The sequence below is a fragment of the Physella acuta genome, unplaced genomic scaffold, assembly GCF_028476545.2.
Source record: "Physella acuta isolate Inbredline_101_S28 unplaced genomic scaffold, ASM2847654v3 ptg000594l, whole genome shotgun sequence".
Classification (NCBI taxonomy): Eukaryota; Metazoa; Mollusca; class Gastropoda; family Physidae; genus Physella; species Physella acuta.
Genome location: NW_026732113.1, coordinates 306,485 through 326,192, shown reverse-complemented (window position 1 = coordinate 326,192; position 19,708 = coordinate 306,485). Strand labels below are relative to the sequence as shown.

At 30.4% G+C, this 19,708-nt stretch overlaps 3 protein-coding genes across 4 annotated transcripts in view; 2 read left to right on the top strand and 1 right to left on the bottom strand.

Annotated features, from left to right (window-relative positions):
• LOC131947468 (nuclease SbcCD subunit C) overlaps positions 1-19,708 on the bottom strand; it is a 69,392-nt gene that overhangs the window by 22,835 nt on the left and 26,849 nt on the right. The window lies entirely within an intron of this gene.
• On the top strand, positions 3,205-9,943 carry LOC131947470 (putative leucine-rich repeat-containing protein DDB_G0290503). Its single transcript, XM_059308689.1, has 8 exons — positions 3,205-3,266; positions 5,377-5,475; positions 5,950-6,055; positions 6,329-6,433; positions 6,773-7,266; positions 7,425-7,526; positions 8,472-8,526; positions 9,464-9,943. The coding sequence occupies exons 2-8, from the start codon at positions 5,377-5,379 to the stop codon at positions 9,865-9,867; spliced, it is 1,365 nt and encodes a 454-aa protein (XP_059164672.1). The 5' UTR covers positions 3,205-3,266; the 3' UTR covers positions 9,868-9,943.
• On the top strand, positions 12,320-17,256 carry LOC131947472 (uncharacterized). 2 transcript variants are annotated; one of them, XM_059308693.1, is made up of 8 exons: positions 12,320-12,482; positions 12,978-13,076; positions 13,328-13,451; positions 13,718-13,822; positions 14,004-14,476; positions 14,961-15,065; positions 15,392-15,446; positions 16,306-17,256. In XM_059308693.1, exons 2-8 carry the CDS (start codon positions 12,978-12,980, stop codon positions 16,689-16,691), a joined length of 1,347 nt encoding a protein of 448 aa, XP_059164676.1. In that variant the 5' UTR covers positions 12,320-12,482; the 3' UTR covers positions 16,692-17,256. The 2 variants fall into 2 exon arrangements, with proteins under 2 accessions (XP_059164676.1, XP_059164677.1); XM_059308694.1 differs by having other exon boundaries at positions 12,321-12,482; positions 14,019-14,476.

The window sequence follows — 19,708 nt, the reverse complement described above, 5'->3', positions numbered from 1 at the left end:
GTACACATACTTATTACCCCTAAGGGGCAATACAGCCGACTCAGCCCCCACCTGTTTCTAACCAACCATAAAACTTCTAATCTCTTTGTAGGTAAGAGGAATAAACGTTCTTAGGTCTCAGCCAATCTAGGGTGGTATGTTATGTAAGTTATGACCCTCATGGTCCAGCAGGGAAGTAAACAGACACATTAATACCACTGCTCCCCCCTTACAATTTCTTACCCCCATGATACCCAGCCCCCACCAGTTTCTGGCACACTATAAAACTTCATCTCTTTGTAGGTAACATGGATTACAGTTCCTAGATCTCAGACAATCTGGGGTGGCATGTTATGTAATATATGACATCCTTGGTCTAGCAGGGTGGAGACCAAAGAGGAATCAACACCACTGCTCCCCCCTCACAATTTCTCACCTCCATGATAGCCAGACCCCACCTGTATCTAACCCACCATAAAACTTATCTCTTTGTAGGTAACATGGACTTAGTTCTTAGATCTCAGCCAATCAGAGATAGCATCTCCTTATGTAATTTATGGCCCTCAGGGTCCAGCAAAGAGAACAAAGGGGAAACCAGTACCACTGCTCTCCCCTCACAATTTCTCACCTCCATGTCATGTTAAGTAATGTATAGCACACATGGCTTATCAGGGGAAAGCATTAAGGCAAATTAGTTAGTACCACCCCTTTTTACATCCAAGAATGTTAAACTCTGGACAGATACACACTAGTATACTAGCTACACACTAGGCATACTAATGTGCCTACTGTAAAGTACTAGACTGTAGGTCCTATGTACACCTGCAATTGTATCAATTGTAGACTGGACCCTTTGGGGCCTAGTGCTAGCTAGTATCAGTTAAAGTGTGTGTACACAGCTTTAACTATTTTGGGGTTAGAAATTAATTATTTTTATTGTGGAGTTAGTCTAAACTAGGAGATAATACTTACTGCCCCATTGCCTGGCTCCTTATACCCCAAATGCTGATTTTTGGGGTATGACAATAAATGTTCAATTAAACCCATTTAAAGTATATTTAATAGACTTTGTTATTATTTTTACATTGTGTAAGATATGTTAGAATAATTTTGCCATATTTTCAATACTAAGAAATCTTTAAAAATGTACAGGCGCTAAAAAGTGTGGCTCTTAGTGCTCTTAGATAATTCTATCTAGATCTAGGTAATTTCAGACTTCATTATTTTATATAAATCTTTGTTTATTTAGCTATGTAATTGGCTAATTTAAGATAAAATTTAATTTTAAAATTTCTACTACTAGACTTAGATCTAGATCTATGCGCGTAAATGAAGTTGCATAAGGAGACACAAAGTATTAAACTATACTATAAAAAAAAACATCATGCGGGTGGCACGGGTTCTAGACCAATACGTAAATGTTAAATTTTTTTTTCAATTTTTAATTTTTTTATAGATGTTGTTGATAAAGTTACTTATCTGAACTTGGCGGGAGACAGGGCAGGTGAAGTAGAGTTCATCTGTTTCTTTGTCCTAAGCATATGAAAGGATAGTGTGGTCAGAGACATGCTCGGCTGGAATCGTTTTTTAAACGATAAAAACATGTGATCTGAGACTTGGCGGGACACTGGGCAGGTGAAGTAGAGTTGAGTAGGTCACCTGTGACGTCAGTATATGAAGGGATAGTCCGAAATCGGTGTTTTCGGTGTTTTTAAAAAATAAAAAACATCTTTTTGAATTTGAGGTCTGGTTTTTTTGTGACGATAAGTGACAGACGTGATGTTTTTATGGATGACCCTCGAAACCCACAGTTATCCAAGGGATGACGGGTAGTCTAGTATACTACTAAAACTTAAGTTTGTTTACATGTTTGAATATTTTTTGTTTGTTTGTTTGTTTGTTTGTCTGATTAAATACTGGAGAGAATCTGCTCTATGTGGAGAGCTCTAAAATAGTATGTAGGTAGAGAACAGTTTTTGTTTTCAGAAAGACTGTTCATCACAAATTTATTTAAAGACGTTAATTAATTTATTGATTTATTCATAAGTAGATTAACCACATTAATTTTAAAAGTTTAAAACATTGACTTTACTTTTTGGGAATAGTGACGTCATATGATTTGTTTTCTTGTTAGTACAATAAATGTCGACTTCAATCCAAGATGTAGTTGCCGATTCAGATGTTTAACGCGTTCTTAAACTAATTTTCTGTCGGCTATATATTTAACAATACGTCCGTTTGCTATTTTTATTACGTATATAAGGTGGATAGTGTGTTTAGAGCCATGCTCGGCCAGAATCTTTTTTTTTTATAATAAAACATGTTGTCTTAGACTTGGCGGAACACTGGGCAGGTGAAGTAGTGTTGGGAAGGTGTAAAGTTCACCTTTGACGGCAGCATATGAAGAGATACTGTGGTCAGACCCACGCTCAGCCAAAATCTGTTTTCACAGACAAAAGCATGTCTGAGTTGGAAGGACACTGGGCAGGTGAAGTAGAGTTGACCTGTTTTTGTGACCTCAGCATATGAAAATATTATGTTGTCAGACCCATGCTTAGACGAAGTCAATGTTTTTTAAAGACAAAAACGTCTGAGGTGTGAGGCCTTTTTGAATGTAGAGTCTGGTTATTTTGTGATGATAAGTGACAGACGTGATGTCATTTATGGATGACCCCCGAAACCCACAGTTATCTAATGAGAACGGGTAGTCTAGTTTTTCTAAAAACTCAAAGACAATAAAAATTGAGCAAACTTCATATTGCACACATTCGCCATTAAAGACAATAAGTATTCTTATACATCACACACGATAGACACAGACGATGCAAGTAAAACTGTATTAATGACTTTATAATAAAGTGAGACAAATGAAATTCATTATTGATTAGACTTAATATAACTCTTTGTTAATTAAATAGCAGTAGGGTGTTATAATATATATGAAAAATATGCGTAGACCAAACAGCAATATTGATAAGATTTCCCTTTCATTCCTTATTCATGTTTAGGCAATTCAAGATGTGTTATACACAAGATAAATTCTTATAATATGGCTCATAAAAACATTTAGCATAAATATAATGTGATTTGTTTTACTGTTTGTATATAACTTAATAACATAACTATCAAATAATAAACACTTAAAGATTCTAAATTTTAATTCTATAAAGTGAATTGAACAATTCAGAGAAATTGGATTTTCCCGATATTATTTTTCAGTGTTAATAGGAAAAGAAGATAAGCCATTTTGTTTCACGTCTGTAATACAAAACTAAAATAATTTTAAGGTATTACTGATTTAGATCTAAAGAGAATTTAAAACTGTAATGTGTGTTTGGATGTAGTTTACACAGTAGCGTACGCAGGGGGGGAGCAGGGGGAGCGGCAGCTCCCCCTCTGGCCATTTTCAGCAAAGTGGCGCCTTTTTGGAAACTTTTTAAACTCAAAGTTTTAAACAATGATATTTGTTAAAAATATTTTTGGTCGGCACATCTATGTAAATCACAAGATTTCTTTTCATGCAGCAATTAAGCATTATTGTACTAGTCTAGTAGTGTCTACGTTTACAGCACGTATTAACAGCTGCATCAGTTTGCCATTCTAAGAATAACCATTACGATGCATTGGAATTTTAAAAAATCTTCTACCGGTAGTACCACTTGGCAAGAGGGGTGTTAAGTTTAAGGCAACTGTATAATGTATTTGCTTACGAATAATTGCATTAGAAAATGTTATACATAAAACTTCACACATAATTACTTTAAATATACAGTTTGAATCGTGTGATTAATTTTTTTGAAAATTACAATACAGAAGGAAATACAACTGTCGTGGCACCTCTATTTAAATTTACTTATGAGCAAACTGCGTAGTGGTGGGGAAATTTTGACACGATCAACAACGTCATCACGATGAAGTGGTAGTATTCTTACAGTTTGGGCGATAGTGATTACGACTACAAATTATATGAAACAGTTACAACCCCCCCCCTCCCCCATGGACCCCTCTGTAAAAAAAAATATTGTCATAATACCACTGCTACTTATTTAAATCTAATTCTGAATCAGTATACACGTGTAATATATATGTATGTTTAGAACAGTCATCTAAAAACTGACGCTATGTTCACTCTGAGTTGGTTATCTCCCCCCCCACACCTCACCACCACAATTGTGTAGAGCGACATTAATTTCACACCTAGGTATCCACTGGGTTGTATAATTGACCTAAAGTGACCGGACAGTAAAAAGGTGTGTGAGCAATACAGTGATCTAACCCATACCTATCACTATGTTAAAAAATGATCTTTAAGGAACACAAAGAAGCAGTAGTTAATTTAAAAAATATATGATCTGAACTAAAAGACCAATATTTCGATATATGTAGGCTGTTATTCCGAATGTTTTTCTTTTATTTCGAAAAGCGTGCTTTTATACCAACTCTGATTTCAAAAGCTTTCATTATGCCGTAATACTTTAGCATTTATGATGACGATATATTTAATTCTGATTATAGACAAAAACATTTTTTTAACACAAATAGTGTTAAACAGATTCATTATATTCTAAAGTAATTATTTATTTGTTTTGACATTTATAATTAAATGTGTAGATATATACATATTTATATTAAGAGAGTGATTATTTCCCCTATTTCACTTGTCTTAAATAATTTCCCATGAATTATTATGTAAGAAATTTTTTTACAAGAATTACACAACAGATTGTGTTACGTTCATTGTTTTTGGTTGTAGTGTGTGTATATTTTTTGTTTTTTTGTTTAGATTGATACAATTTTTGTTTTGTCGGCCTACATTGTGTTTTTTCTTATTTCTTCGGAATGCTACTTACAATTTATTTTACATCTTTGCGAAGTAATGACATACAGCTAGTAATTTTATATATATATATATATATATATATATATATATATATATATATATATATATATATATATATATAATACACGTATATAATAAATAAAATACACGTATATAGAACGTGTTAAAAATTCGGCGCCTTTTTTTTTTGTTCTTTTCGCTCCCCCTACAACGAAAACCTGGATACGCCTCTGAGTTTACAAAACGAAAATTAAAACAATAAATAGTAGTCCAAATACTAAATAATATAAATGTAGGTTCACAATAAAGTGTAGCCATTTTAAAAGTTAGGCAATAATATTTAAAATAGACCAATTTATAATATTAATAAACTAGAATTACTTTATTAGTCAAAAGTTATTTTCCAATTTAGGTTAGTTTTAAATTTTATCATTTAAAATATAAGTCTAACATATAATATTTCATAATATGTAAACGAAAGAATCTGACTAAGAAATTAAATGGACTAAAAATGTATCATATAAGTAAAATAAACTGAAAAAATATGTATTTTGCAGATGTATCAGCACTTAAAGAAACATTTGTCTGGTCAACTTGAACTATTGGATGAGTCAAATGTTTATCTACAGAGTAGCATCAGTGATTTTGTACAGCAGGTAAATCGTAATGGTTTTATTTGCATTGGTGTGCATTTTTAGTGACATGCTTCACTTGTTATCTAAAGTAATATGTTATAAAATATATTATTATTTATGTATAATATATTTTTTGCTTTATATTATAAAGCATTAAATAAAATCTTCTAAATGTCATATAATTTTTTTGTATATAGTATATTGTGTATAACATATTCCTTAGATTCATCTACATTATGATCTGTTGATCATATTTATTTTATTTGAAACACCCACTTCATCCCATTAAATTTATCTACATAGTCTGTGGGAAAAAAACCCTTTAACTGTAACTAGTTAAACACAATTTAGCATGCAAGACCATCATTAGTTCTACAATATTTGCATTGTTCAAGATTAAACAAATCTAATCAATCATTTTAATAAACTTTTCTTACATGTCAAGATTAAACTAATCTAATCTATCACTTTAATACACTTTTCTTACATGTCAAGGTTAAGATCAGAGCCACTACTGACTCAAATAAAGATGTAAAAGATGCAATCGCTATGGTAACAGCAGCTCAAAGTACTTTGCATGATCTCACATATAAGTTTACAGGTAAGGTCATCATTTTATAAAACATATTTTGATATAAGCATATTGTTGCTTTGTTAACAATTATTTAAAAATTATACTTATTATAAAATAATTATTACTGAAAAAAAGTCTTTTATTTCAAAAAATATTATTGAATACTAGCCAAAATGATGTATGAAATAGCCATATTATAATTAAAACTTGCCACTGTATATAAAACTGACAATTTTCTGACCATTTCTTGATTTAGGTTAATGTTAACTGATGTGTATCATGTTTATATCTTGTTGACAGAATCCACCAAGCTCTACCCTCCCACTGTGATAACAGGAGAAAAGACAACACCAGAAAGTGTGCAACCAACAGACAGCAGATTTATTTCTAAAGATTTATTATCTGGTACATTTAATTATACTTCCTAAAATGTAAATTACTGAACAACTCACAAGAAATGCCATTCATAAGAAAAGTATAGCCCCAATCAATAATGACAAGCAGTATAATTAAAACAATAATAGCATTGTATATGAATAACATGATATGTAATATTTTTATTTTAATATTTTTATTTCATTCTATTTCATCTAATGTATTAAATCAATACCACAAATAGTATATTTAATTTACTCTACATTTCTTGTACTCAAAGTATTTATATTAACATTACTCTTATTTGTCAATATAAGTAAAATTTTTGTTTAGTCACCTATTACCACATTTTAATATTTTACCTAACAGATGAATACAATTCTGAAATATCTAGACGACTAAAGGATATTGAAACAACTTTATCATCCCTTCAAGACACAAAACAAACGACTGAAGATGACATATCAGAAGTAAAACAATGGAGAGACAACTTTGCAACAGAGCAAAGTGATATAGGGATAAAAATTGAAAAGTTGTCCAAGAAACATAAACAAAATTTTAAAAACATTAGGAAACAAATAAATGAACAAGATAACAAAGTTGAAAAGCTTTATGAAGAAATTGAAAGTTTTAAAGAAAAAGAATCAATATCTAATAAAATGTTAGAGAAAATGTCAATAGATTTGATAGATTACAAAAACAATTTAGACAATATGAATAAAGAGATACAGGTTCAGATAGATAAAAAAGAAAACTTATCACAAGAAATTAGGAGCCATTCAGATTTGATATCAACAATACAAGACGATGGAAAGAAAAACATTATACATACAACTAAATTGTGTGAAAATATACTGTCTAAGGTAATAATTTATAAAAGTTGTAGTAAGCTGATTAACTTTTATCTGATAACTTTTATTTAAACTGTTTTATATCACTCAATTTATGCTCATTTTGACATACACTTTGTTTAATATGAATTTCTTTTATATGCATTACTAACAATTATCTTATTCAATAGCAAACTGTTATATGTAAACTTCTACAACAAAGATTGATGCCTATTGACAAATTGATTCAAACTTTTAATAGACATTTTGAGATTAAGGAGAGAAAAGTGAAGGTAAAATAACTGTATAGATTGTTGTTATACATATTTTAATATTTTCCTTAAATACTTTACACTATATTGTATTTATATATGCTATACTATATCAGAATATTATATAACTATGCAATAGTAAAATAGAAGATTTTTTGTCATGTCATCTTTTAAGTGCCTCTATGCATTTTATAATTATGACTGTGACTTACTCCTCTTTAGTTCTTGTGGAGCATAGGCCCTCAACCATAACCTTCCATTTTGTTTGTTCCCATACTTTTGTTTTTGCAACCTCCAAAGACCCCTTCTATCTTCAGTTCTTCAAGAAGACTCTGCCTCCAGGTCTATCTTGGACACCCTCACTTTCATTTTCCCTGGGGTTCCACTCAAGCACATGGCTTCTCATATTAGAATGTTCTTATTATACAATCCATAACAATAAACAATAGAAATGTATAGTTATGCCACTTTTAATTTGTATGCACAGGAGACTAGGGGTAATTATACACCTGACATTGTTTTTATCTTAAAAAATAGAACTAATACGAACACAAAATCTCATAGGCTTTAGTGCACAAGTTATATTCATATGATAGTAAAAGTAAAAAAAGAATTAATAAAAACAAAAATAAAAAATCTTCAGATATTTACCTTTTCATTAAAAAATTTTTAGATGCTGAAGTAATACTTTAAAAAAAGCTAAAACAGTATTTAACAATATATTGAATTCAAATAAGAAATTTAGAACAAGAAGATCAGATTAAACTAAAAAGAATGACTATTATGGATTATAAATGTGATGTATAAATCCTATTTTAAACTAGCAGACTGAATTTTTCTTGTACACTCTAGTAATGTGTCTTAGTTGTAAATTTAAAGCTGAATAAGGTAACATGTGTCTTCTGAGATATACAGTTTATAATATAAATTAAATAAGCTATTTATTAGTTATTGTTTTATTCTTAGATTGAAACTCAGGAAAAAGATGTTTTAACCTTGTCACCGGATTCGCAGACATTTGGTAAGTAAAATAATGTCACATAACGAACATAAATAATTTATACATGATAATTATAAATACCAAGCTAAATTTTTTTTCATCAAATGAAAATTTATTGCATTATATAGGCCTGTACTAGGTGTCGGCCAGTGTGGTATTTTTAAGAGTTGTTTTTGTATAACTTTTTATTTTGATAAAAGGATTTTATTTTTACCTATACTTTCATTAGAAATTAACTTAAAGTAAGCTCTTTAACAAATTGATTATGTATATATTAAAAAAAAATTCCTCACGAAAGTGTAAAAAAAAAATTATAATCCATCATGAATATTAATTTGAACACACTTTTTCTCAAAATAATGTAATATAAAAAAAATTAATTTTTATGATTATAAAAAAAGAGCTTTTAAACTATAGAATAATGTCATGGAAAAACGTGTGTGCGTTTTCTGATTGTTATTATTGGACTTTTTTCCCCTTCATCCTATACCAGAAATGTAATGATCGTTAAAGTTGGAGACATGTTTGGTTACTTGAGAAAGGGAAATAACCCACCTAAAGTAATTTTAAAACCCAATTTAGCCAATAGCTAGAGAGTTATACAATTAAATGTAGTTTTCCGTTTTTTGGGCGAGCCCTACAATTCTATTACGTGTCGTGGACAACAACCGCCAAAATATTGTTGTTTTTTAAATTAACAAACGATTGGTCCATAATGTGTATGGTTTGGTTATTGTGTGGTTTACGGGCATTCAATAAACAGAATGTACAACTTACTGATTACTTAGAAAATATAATGTTTTGAATGTGTGTTTTATAAATCTATGCACAATAATTCGTGGCTTGATTGGGCGGAATAATATTGTGATAGTTTATAAATTAAGTCTATTGGACATCATTTGTGTAATTTATTTTTATAATGAGTAAAGAAAAAATGTATGATTTTTATTTCTTGAAGCCAATCAACAAGTTATACTTCCTACACTGGGGTTTATTGCTTCACAAGGAGGGTGGAACGGGATGTTGCATTTCGAAAACGAAGTTATTACTTTCAAGTCTGTAGAATGTAATGTAGGAGACCATTTTAATCCAAACACTGGAGTATTTACTGCCCCTGTTGGTGGCCTGTATAAAGCAAGTCTCACAATAAAACAGACAGGAGATCGTGCTGTAATAGCTGGTGTTTATCACATTTCTGATGACGTCGGATCATGGCTCGGTATGATTGACACAATAGACAAATCCGTTAAAGTTTCAGAAACATTTCAGGTGTATATGAAAGCTGGAGATAAATTATTATCAACAACTTCCTGTGAGGATTTTGAATGTACGCAGTTTTCTTGTTTACTCCTTAACACCTAATTTTCATAAAGAACAATAATTACAAGCAATAACAATGATTTATTTTGTAAAATAAAATAACACACTTTTAGCCATATTAGTACAATACTACAATGAAATTCTGTAAAAAAAATATAAATAAATTGATACTTGTTACCTCTGTGTTATTTATTTTTTTGACCTTCAAGAAGTTGACATTTAGGTCTACATTTTATACGATATTTATGTTACAATAACTTTGAGCATTTGTAAATACGAATGAATAATCAGTAATGCGTATAATGTTACTTATTTGCCAATTATTACTATCGGTGTAATAAGACGATTATGAAATATTATAGTAAATTATTCGGTTTGTTTTCAAAGTAACTAACAGACTGACCATGCGAACAAAGTAAAATCGCGTAACATACAAAGTGCCTATTAAAAGTCTGTCGTTATCTAAAATCCAATAATGTGCATGCATTTTTTAATTTATTGTTAAGCTATCAGCACCGAATGAACGAATTGCTAGTAATCCAACCTTAAACCGAAACCTAATTTGAACGTAGTACTTTTTCAATAAACGTCTTAACAGTTGGACGCTGACAAAAAAACCCCCTTAAACGTGGTATATAATCCGATGTATTATACGTTTTTTAAAATTAAATATGACTAAAGTTATGAAACTGTAACAGTTTGTTCATGTTTACTGTTAGTAAAAAAATTCCTATTGTTTATACCAGGTGAAAATCCAATCATGTTTATTAAGTTTGCCCATATACATAATCCAAAAAAAAAAAAAAAAAGAAAAGGTTTGTCGTAAACTTATTGTAACATGTTGTAATAATAAGTAAACGTACTTAGAATTGAGTAAAACTGTGACTTGTATAACAATGTATTCTTATACTCATTTAAACACAAAAACTGTTATTAATACCGGCGCGAAATTATTGATCGCCCAAGGCATTATTAATATTATTAAAACACCCCCTTTCACTAAAATTAATGTAACTAAAATTAATATATATTAATAAATTAATAAATATAAAGTCACATATTAATTATCAATTTCATAAACTTTACAAGTAGACTACAAATTATATAATGAATTTTTCGTGAATTTTTCCACACTTATTCCTTCAATTCCAGTGTTAAAGCGCATACACATTCTATTAAAATTGCTGCTAAGTCCACGAGTCTGGTTTTCAACATTTATATGTGAAGGCAAGTAATTTTTTTTTAAAGTGCGGGTTCTCGACTATCAACTTGAGTATTTTCAACGAAACAACAACATTAGGTACGCACACATCTTCCAATGTGTGTTGTATTATATAGAGAAGCAAATAAGATGATGATATACTCTTTGGAAGCCCACAAGCTACAACTTGAAGCTCATTGCAAAGATCTTTAGCATCACAACCTTTGCATGCGTTATGCGTCAACAACATTTCTAAGTGTTTGTAGTCAGTAAGTATATCCACAGGTGTCTTTGTGGTGATATTGGAAATTTCATAAAAGAATCCTAATAAAATTTTATGTTGTTATAATTGATGGAACATCGTTTTAAGAGACTGTGTAGTAGAATTCTACTTTGAATTTATGTTTAGGATTTGCGGTACATCGTCTAGAGCAGTATATCCAAACTGCCGTGTGTGTCACATTCTATATTCATCTGGCAAAGTTCTCTTGTTTCTAATTAATTATCGCTATCGGCAGCATTAACTTAAACTTGTTCAAATAATTTTTACTCCTACATTTTATAATAAGAGGTATTTCGTAGTCTCGTGAAGTTCTAATTTTAGAGGGTAGGTGCTGCTATTTTGTGTGTTCTTAAACTATGTGCATGCATCAGTCTCTCTTCTGAAAGTATAGTTGCCATGACAACGGTGGCCATCTAAACAAAGAAAAACAATAACCTTTTTTGGAGGTCTTAAGGTTAAAAAAATAATAATATATATTGACCATTTAATCCTTGATCCTTCTTTTACCAACTGTATTTTTTTTTCTTCTAGTGACTTGTCTTCTTCATGGTCAAAGGGAGGCAACAATTAAATATATTCATTTTACAAGAGCTCATAGGTAACGCCCCCTGTTCTTCTAAAATGCACAAAACACCAAAACACACACAAAACACTGTCATCCAGACAGTTACAAGATACAGTTATATAACGGACGTAGATAATTTTAAAATTATGGACATAAAGAGTGACGACTGTGGTTATAAAAACACCTAAACACTCCCTGCCTACGCCACTGGAACACGCACACAAAAAATACGGTATTTTTTTTCTTGGAGGGAGAGGGGGTGTGTGTAAGGGGGGTATTTACTTGCAATTAGATCGGAAATTCCCTTTAATCGTAAACTTGGTGATGATATAAATCTGTGTACATAGGCCTAAATTGTTTCACTTTTATTTCAGTGTTTATGTTTTTTTAATAAAAGAAAGGTTTTCAACATATCTTTTTCTTTAAAAATTTAAAGGTTAAAAAGTGCTTACAATAATCACATAACATTAGTCTTTATAAACAAAACGAACTTTATTTTAAAGTTTTAAGTGGACGGATTTTCCCGATATAATTTCACCAAGTTAAAAAGGAAAACAAGACTCGCCATTTTGTTTCCAGTCTCGAAGACCGTTTTAAACAACCTAAAGGTAGTGCTGATTTATTTAGAAACAAGGAATTTAATATGTGTGTTAGGCGTAGTTCACACAATAATTTAGCAATACAATAGTCAGCATTTCGCTAATGAAGTTAACTTAAAAGTTAATCCATTCTAAAATAGTATATATCTATGCTAGTTCCAATATGTTTATAAAAAATGTAACTTAACTATAACATTTTGAAAAATTTAAATTATAATGGACGACTTTCTATTTGTTGAAAATAAAATTAATAATTTTCGATATGGAAAGGGCTTATATCCGCCAACAATAGAGGAAATATAGAACTTGCTTATATCCTCTCACATATAGCTTATATATATATATATATATATATATATATATATATATATATATATATATATATATATATATATATATATATATCCTACCGGATGAAATAGGCGATCTAAGCAATTTACTTATTTCCTCTGACAACTTACGCATTACCCTCAATATGAGTTCAATAAGGAACATATTCCTCAGATGTCTCAACTTTTAAAGAAACATGTAGCTACTTTGCTGGAGTTATTGGAACAGTCAAGTTTTCATCTACAGAGTAGCATCGGTGATTTTGTACAACATGTAAATAAAAGTCTTTAACTATATTTTTATTAATTAAAGCATTATATCTATATTTTCAACATGCACAAAACACTCTAACCTTTATTTAAAAAATCTGGTAATGGCGACAACCTGCAGTTCTTAAACTTACAGCAGACCACAACTCCTCTACACTGTATCTAAATCTTGATGACGAAATAGTTGCATTTTTAAAATTATGTTAAATCTGAAACAACGTATCGATTTTTATCACAATATCCTCAAAAATACAGATTAAAACAAAAGCAATGGAATGTGTAGACAACAATTCTGACACCGAAATGACGATGAAAGATGTACTTGCTATGGTAACATCAGCACAGAGTACTATAATAGAACACACTGATATGTTCACGGGTATGTGCATTACTTTGCGATAATTTATTTTATTTATCAAGCATAATGTTGTTTTATTAACGACTGTTTGAAGTGTGTAATATTTAGTGACAACTCAAATAAAATGTGTTTAATGTTATTATTTAAATACAATTAGTGTGAAATAATGTAAGAATTGACTGCCTGATTAAAAACTGTCAATGCGCATCTATCTTACTAAACAATTATCAGTTAGTCATTTAGTTGTATAAGACCTGTAGTTATTTCTGTGTATAACATGTTGACAGAATCCACCAAGCTGTACCCTCTCACTGTGATGACAGAAGAACAGAGAACACCTGAAAGTTTGAAGACAGCAGACACTGGATTTATTTCTCAAGCCTGTAGAGCTGGTACATTTTATGACATAATTATAATCTAAATGTTCATAGATGCACAAGTAATATTACATTCTCTTGTCTCCAATTTATTATGATTTAAAATATAATACCTTGTAATATATTTTTACATTAAAAAATTATGCTTTCATTTGAGTGTTTTACCTATTACACGTATTTAATTTTAATCTAAAAGTTAAATGTAATCCAGAAACATCAAGAACATTAAAGGATATTGAAGCAACCTTATTATCCCTTCAAGACTCAAAACAAAAGACGGAAGATGACTTATCAGAAATAAAACAATGGAGAGACAACTTTGTAACAGAACAAAGTGATGTGGGGATTAAAGTTCAAAACTGGTCTAAGAAACAAAAACAGAATTTTAAAAACTTAAGAAAACAGTTAAAAGAACAAGATAACAAAATAGAAGATCTGAATCAACAAATTAAAAGTTTGAAAAGTAAAGAATCAGACACAGACAAAACACTGGAGAAACTGTCTCTAGATATGAAAGAATATGAAAACAACCTGCACACACTAAATAAAGAGATGAGAGTTTACACAGAGAAAACAGATCATGTAACACAAGAAATTAAAAGACATTCTGATTTGATATCTGCTATACAAGAAGATTCAACAAAAGCATTTGATACTTTATTGTCTAAGGTACATATTAATAATATTTTAATCAATGCATTCAGCTAGACTTTTATTAGTGGCTATACATGAATTATATTTTTTTCTTATCCATACCTATTTATGAGTTATAACACATTTGTAGCATTAAAGTAAAGTTTGTGTTTACACATACAACCCTGTGGCTCTACATCCTCTAATGGCTTTGGTCAGCTTTACAACCTTCTCCAGTATAAAATTATCTGTTTATTTTGTTTTCCACATCTGATCTCTATACTATTGTATGTATGTCTCTACCATCCGTTCATCTAGGTCTGTCCACTGATTATTTACAATTGAGTTTGTTAAACACTACCATAGCCACACTTTACTTGTACTTTAAATCACATAACCATAATTGCATTCATTGTAAAATTTCTGCCAAAATATGAGTTGTTTTATGTGTTTTTTTTTTAAATTTAAATCTTATATTAACACATTAATAGTCATGTAGTTTTACATTTCTTCTATTTAGCATGTTACGATATGTAAACTTCTACAACAAAGATTGATGCCAATTCATAAAATAATTGAAACATATAATCAAAACTCTGAGACTAGGGTAGGGAAAATGAAGAAGGTAAATTAAACTAATATTTTTTTAGCTAAACACTATGTAACTTGGTGTTGGCATAATAATATACTTAGTACAGTTATGAAACAAGTGCTTGTTTAATGTATTTATATCTTTTTATTTCACTAGGTTAAAGAAATTACTAAAACTTAAATTCAAATAAAATGAATTTATTTATTTTAGTAATAAATTAAAAATGTGAAGTAAATGTTCTAGTCTCTTCTATATCAGTGCTGTCATATATTTATTGTAGTGAAAACATCTACTATTTATTTTGATGTTAATAGTTTGTAACACATTAATTATTTCTGTAACTGTTGTTCTGTTTTTAGATTGACACTCTTGAAAAAAAAGTTTTAAAGTTGTCACAGAATCTTCAATCAATTGGTAGGTTATTTCTTTTCAATATAAATATACAATATAAAACCATAAAATACAATCGATATCTTAATATGGTTTATTTTTTCTATGAGTTGTTTGTGTAATTTTATCGAAATTATGTTTCTTAAAGCCATGATTCTTTATTCTTTATATTATAGATCATATAAACATCTTGATACACTTTGAATATTTCCTCATTATGTTAATAATAAACATATTTTTAACATAGGTTTACATCTTTATTTGTTTAAGGATTAAATTTTGCAAGATAATTTTCCATAACTAAAGGCTGTGTATTTTAAATAAAATTAGATAATTTATGTGCTTTATTTATTGTTTTGTTTTTATATAGAAGTATGCTATGGTCATATTTATCATTAGATGTAGTTTCTCATTGTTTTATGGTAAGACATTTTTATCTATCGGCCAAAATGTTGTTACAGTAGGAGACACGGTGGTTACTTTATAAAGGGAAACAACCCTGTTAAAACAATTGTCAACCACTGTTAGCTAAAAGTACTAGAATGTAAAAATAAAAGTCTTCTGTTTTGGGCTGAGCCCACCCTTTATTAACTTCAACCTACTGCACAAATAATTGGTCCATAGTGTACATGATTTGGTGTGTTGTGTGAGCAACCTACATTCAATATACAAATTTATTTATTTTCTGTTTACTCAGAAATCTAATTGAAAAATATGATTTTCTTGAACGTATATAATTGCTGCGTCGCTTGATTCGGCGCAGTTCTAGTGTGAGAATTTGGTCTAAGTACAAACAACAACTTAAAAAAAAAGTTTTAGTGTACATTGTTTGTATAACTTATTTGGTAATGTGTAGATACCTTTTGTATTTTATTCCTTGCAGCGAAACATTCTACACCAGGGTTTATTGCTTCACAAGGTCGCTCGGACATGAAAAAATGTGTCGAAGTTATTACATTCAGTGCTGTAGAACGTAACGTAGGAAACCATTTTGATCAAAAGACTGGAGTATTTACCGCCCCTGTTGATGGCCTGTATAAAGTAATCCTTACAATAAAACCAACAGGAGATGGTGCTGTAACAGCCGGTGTTGGGCACAAATCTGGTGATGTGGTGACATTTCCCTTTGATGTTTGGACAGCAGATAAATCTGGTGAAGCTTCAAGGAGAGTACAGGTTCAGATGAAAACTGGAGATATTTTATTTTCACACACCAGCAATAAGGATTGTGAATGTACACATTTTTCTTGTTTCCTTTTTTATTTTTAATATTCATGCATCATACATCATAAAACGTACAGGAAAAAAACCCTATTTTAAGGGGTAATAAAAAGAATAGCAAATATTTTATTGGTTAAAATCAGTAATAACACGTTACTTTGTTTCTTCGTCTTTATCTTTAAGTCTATAATTAAACTTTCTTTAACGAAAGTAACATTTTATTTAATAATAATTGGATAATTATAGCCTAAATTGTGTTAATAAATGACGTGGTTTGATGAACTAAAAATAACTTATTATGATTTGTGATTGTGTATATTCACATCATTTTGCTTACACGATACAAAGATTATAAAATACATTTTTAAAGTAAGTTCCCTGTTCAAACCTGACGGTCTATATGGCAAGTAAAGTAAAGATCACTTGTTTCAGTGAGCTCGGCATATGATAAGAACAAGCTATACATTATGTGATGACGTCATGTTACAGGTAATATAACTAGTTCGTAGTTTGGACAGTCGAAACGGCACAACCAGAGGCGTATCCAGGTTTTCGTTGTAGGGGGAGCGAAAAGAGCAAAAAAGGCGCCGAATTTTTAACACGTTCTATATACGTGTATATATATATATATATATATATATATATATATATATATATATATATATATATATATATATATATATATATTTATATATATATTATATATATATATATATATATATATATATATATATATATATATATATATATATATATATATATATATATATATATATATATATAAATACTTGCTGTATGTCATTGCTTCGCTATGATGTAAAAATAAATTGAAAGTAGCACTCTGAAGGAATAAGAAAAAACACACAATGTAGGCCGACAAAACAAAAATTGTATCAATCTAAACAAACAAATATATATACATATATATATATATATATATATATATATATATATATATATATATATATATATATATATATATATATATATATATATATATATATATATATATATATATATATATATATATATATATATATATATATATATATATATATATATACTACAACCAAAACAATGAACGTAACACAATCTATTTTGTAATTCTTGTAAAAAAATTTCTTACACAATAATTCCTGGGAAATTATTTAATACAAGTGAAATAGGGGAAATAATCACTCTCTTAATATAAATATGTATATATCTACACATTTAATTATAAATGTCAAAACAAATAAATAATTACTTTCGAATATGATGAAATTGTTTAACACTATTCGTGTTTACAAAAACTTTTTGTCTATAATAAAAATTTAATATATCGTCATCATAAATGCTAAAGTGTTACAGCATAATGAAAGTTTTTACAATCAGAGTTGGTATAAAACCACGCTTTTCGATATAGTAGAAAAACATTCGGAATAACAGCCTACATTTAACTATACATCGGTGTTTTAGTTCAGATCATATATTTTTAATTAACTACTGCTTCTTTGTGTTCTTTAAAGATCATTTTTAACATAGTGATAGGTGTGGGTTAGATCACTGTATTGATCACACACCTTTTTACTGGTAATTGCAAAAAAATATTCACAGAGTTTTACGTTTAAAAAGCTAATTTTCTGGCGGCATGGTACTTTGGTACATTTCTACGCGTTTTACTACACGTACTTAACAGATCAGTTCGGGGTGGGTTGGGGGGGGGGGGGTTCAACTTCATTCACCACTGTACGGCAGAGGCGTAGCGACATATTCCAGCGCCCGGGGCGAACTATCAATTTTTCGTCCTCTCCCCCTTCCATTTATATACAGGCTATATAAAGTTATGCATGCTGGTCCTACCCATTTTGGCGCCCCATTTGGGTCGGCGCCCGGGGTGGCCGCCCCACCCACCCTCCCATAGCTACGCCTCTGCTGTACGGTCACTTTAGGTCAATTATCCAATCCAGTGAATACCTAGGTGTGACATTAATGTCGCTCTACACTATTGTTGTGGTGAGGTGTGTGTGTGTGGGGGGGGGGGGGGGGGGGATAACCAACTCAGAGTTAACATAGCGTCAGTTTTTAGATGACTGTTCTAAATATACATATATGTTACACAAATATATATTACATGAATATATATTACAGAAATAGATTTAAATAAGTAGCAGTGGTATTTAAATATTATGACAATATTTTTTTTTTACAGAGGGGTCCATGGGGGAGGGGGTTGTAACTGTTTCATATAATTTGTAATCGTAATCACTATCGCCCAAACTGTAAGAATACTACTACTCCATCGTGATGACGTTGTTGACCTTGTCAAAATTTCCCCACCTCTACGCAGTTTGCTCATAAGTAAATTTAAAAATAATAATATTAATAAATATTTTTGGTCGGCACGACCAAAAATATTTTTTTAACAAATATCATTGTTTAAAATGTTGAGATTAAAAAGTTTCCAAAAAGGCGCCACTTTGCTGAAAATGGCCAGAGGGGGAGCGGCCGCTCCCCCTGCTCCCCCCCTGCGTACGCTACTGGGCACAACCTGAAACATGGTGAATAGTGGTAACCAATCAAAGATAAGGTCAGGGTCACGGGACTAGAGACGGTAAGAAAGGGGAAGGCTATTTTTAATTAAGACAAGGAGTCGGTAAACATATTCTTTAGTTGTACCAGTCTACAGAATTTTAGTGCAAGCTGTTTGACTAGAAAGTCAGGGGCAGCAAGTCGTCAATTATAGAAGAGTTGGTAGTGGACGTGACTTAATGGGGGATAGAAGTTGCAGTGTAGAAATAAATGTAGAGTTACCCAAACATATAATTACATTATCTCAATACCGTCAACTCGACACCATCAAACCCACTATTAATCAACTCTGAAGTACGGAAAAACACTTTTCAACATACGTTCAACTCAACAACTCAACATTCTAAATTTCCAAATACGCAACACGATTACTCAAGAAAACGCAATATCCAAAGGTTACAATACCAACTCATTCGTGCAATAGCAATTCGTGTTATCTTGCTCTGGTGTTCGTTGACCCGCATGTGCTATTTCGACAAAATGATCTCAAACAT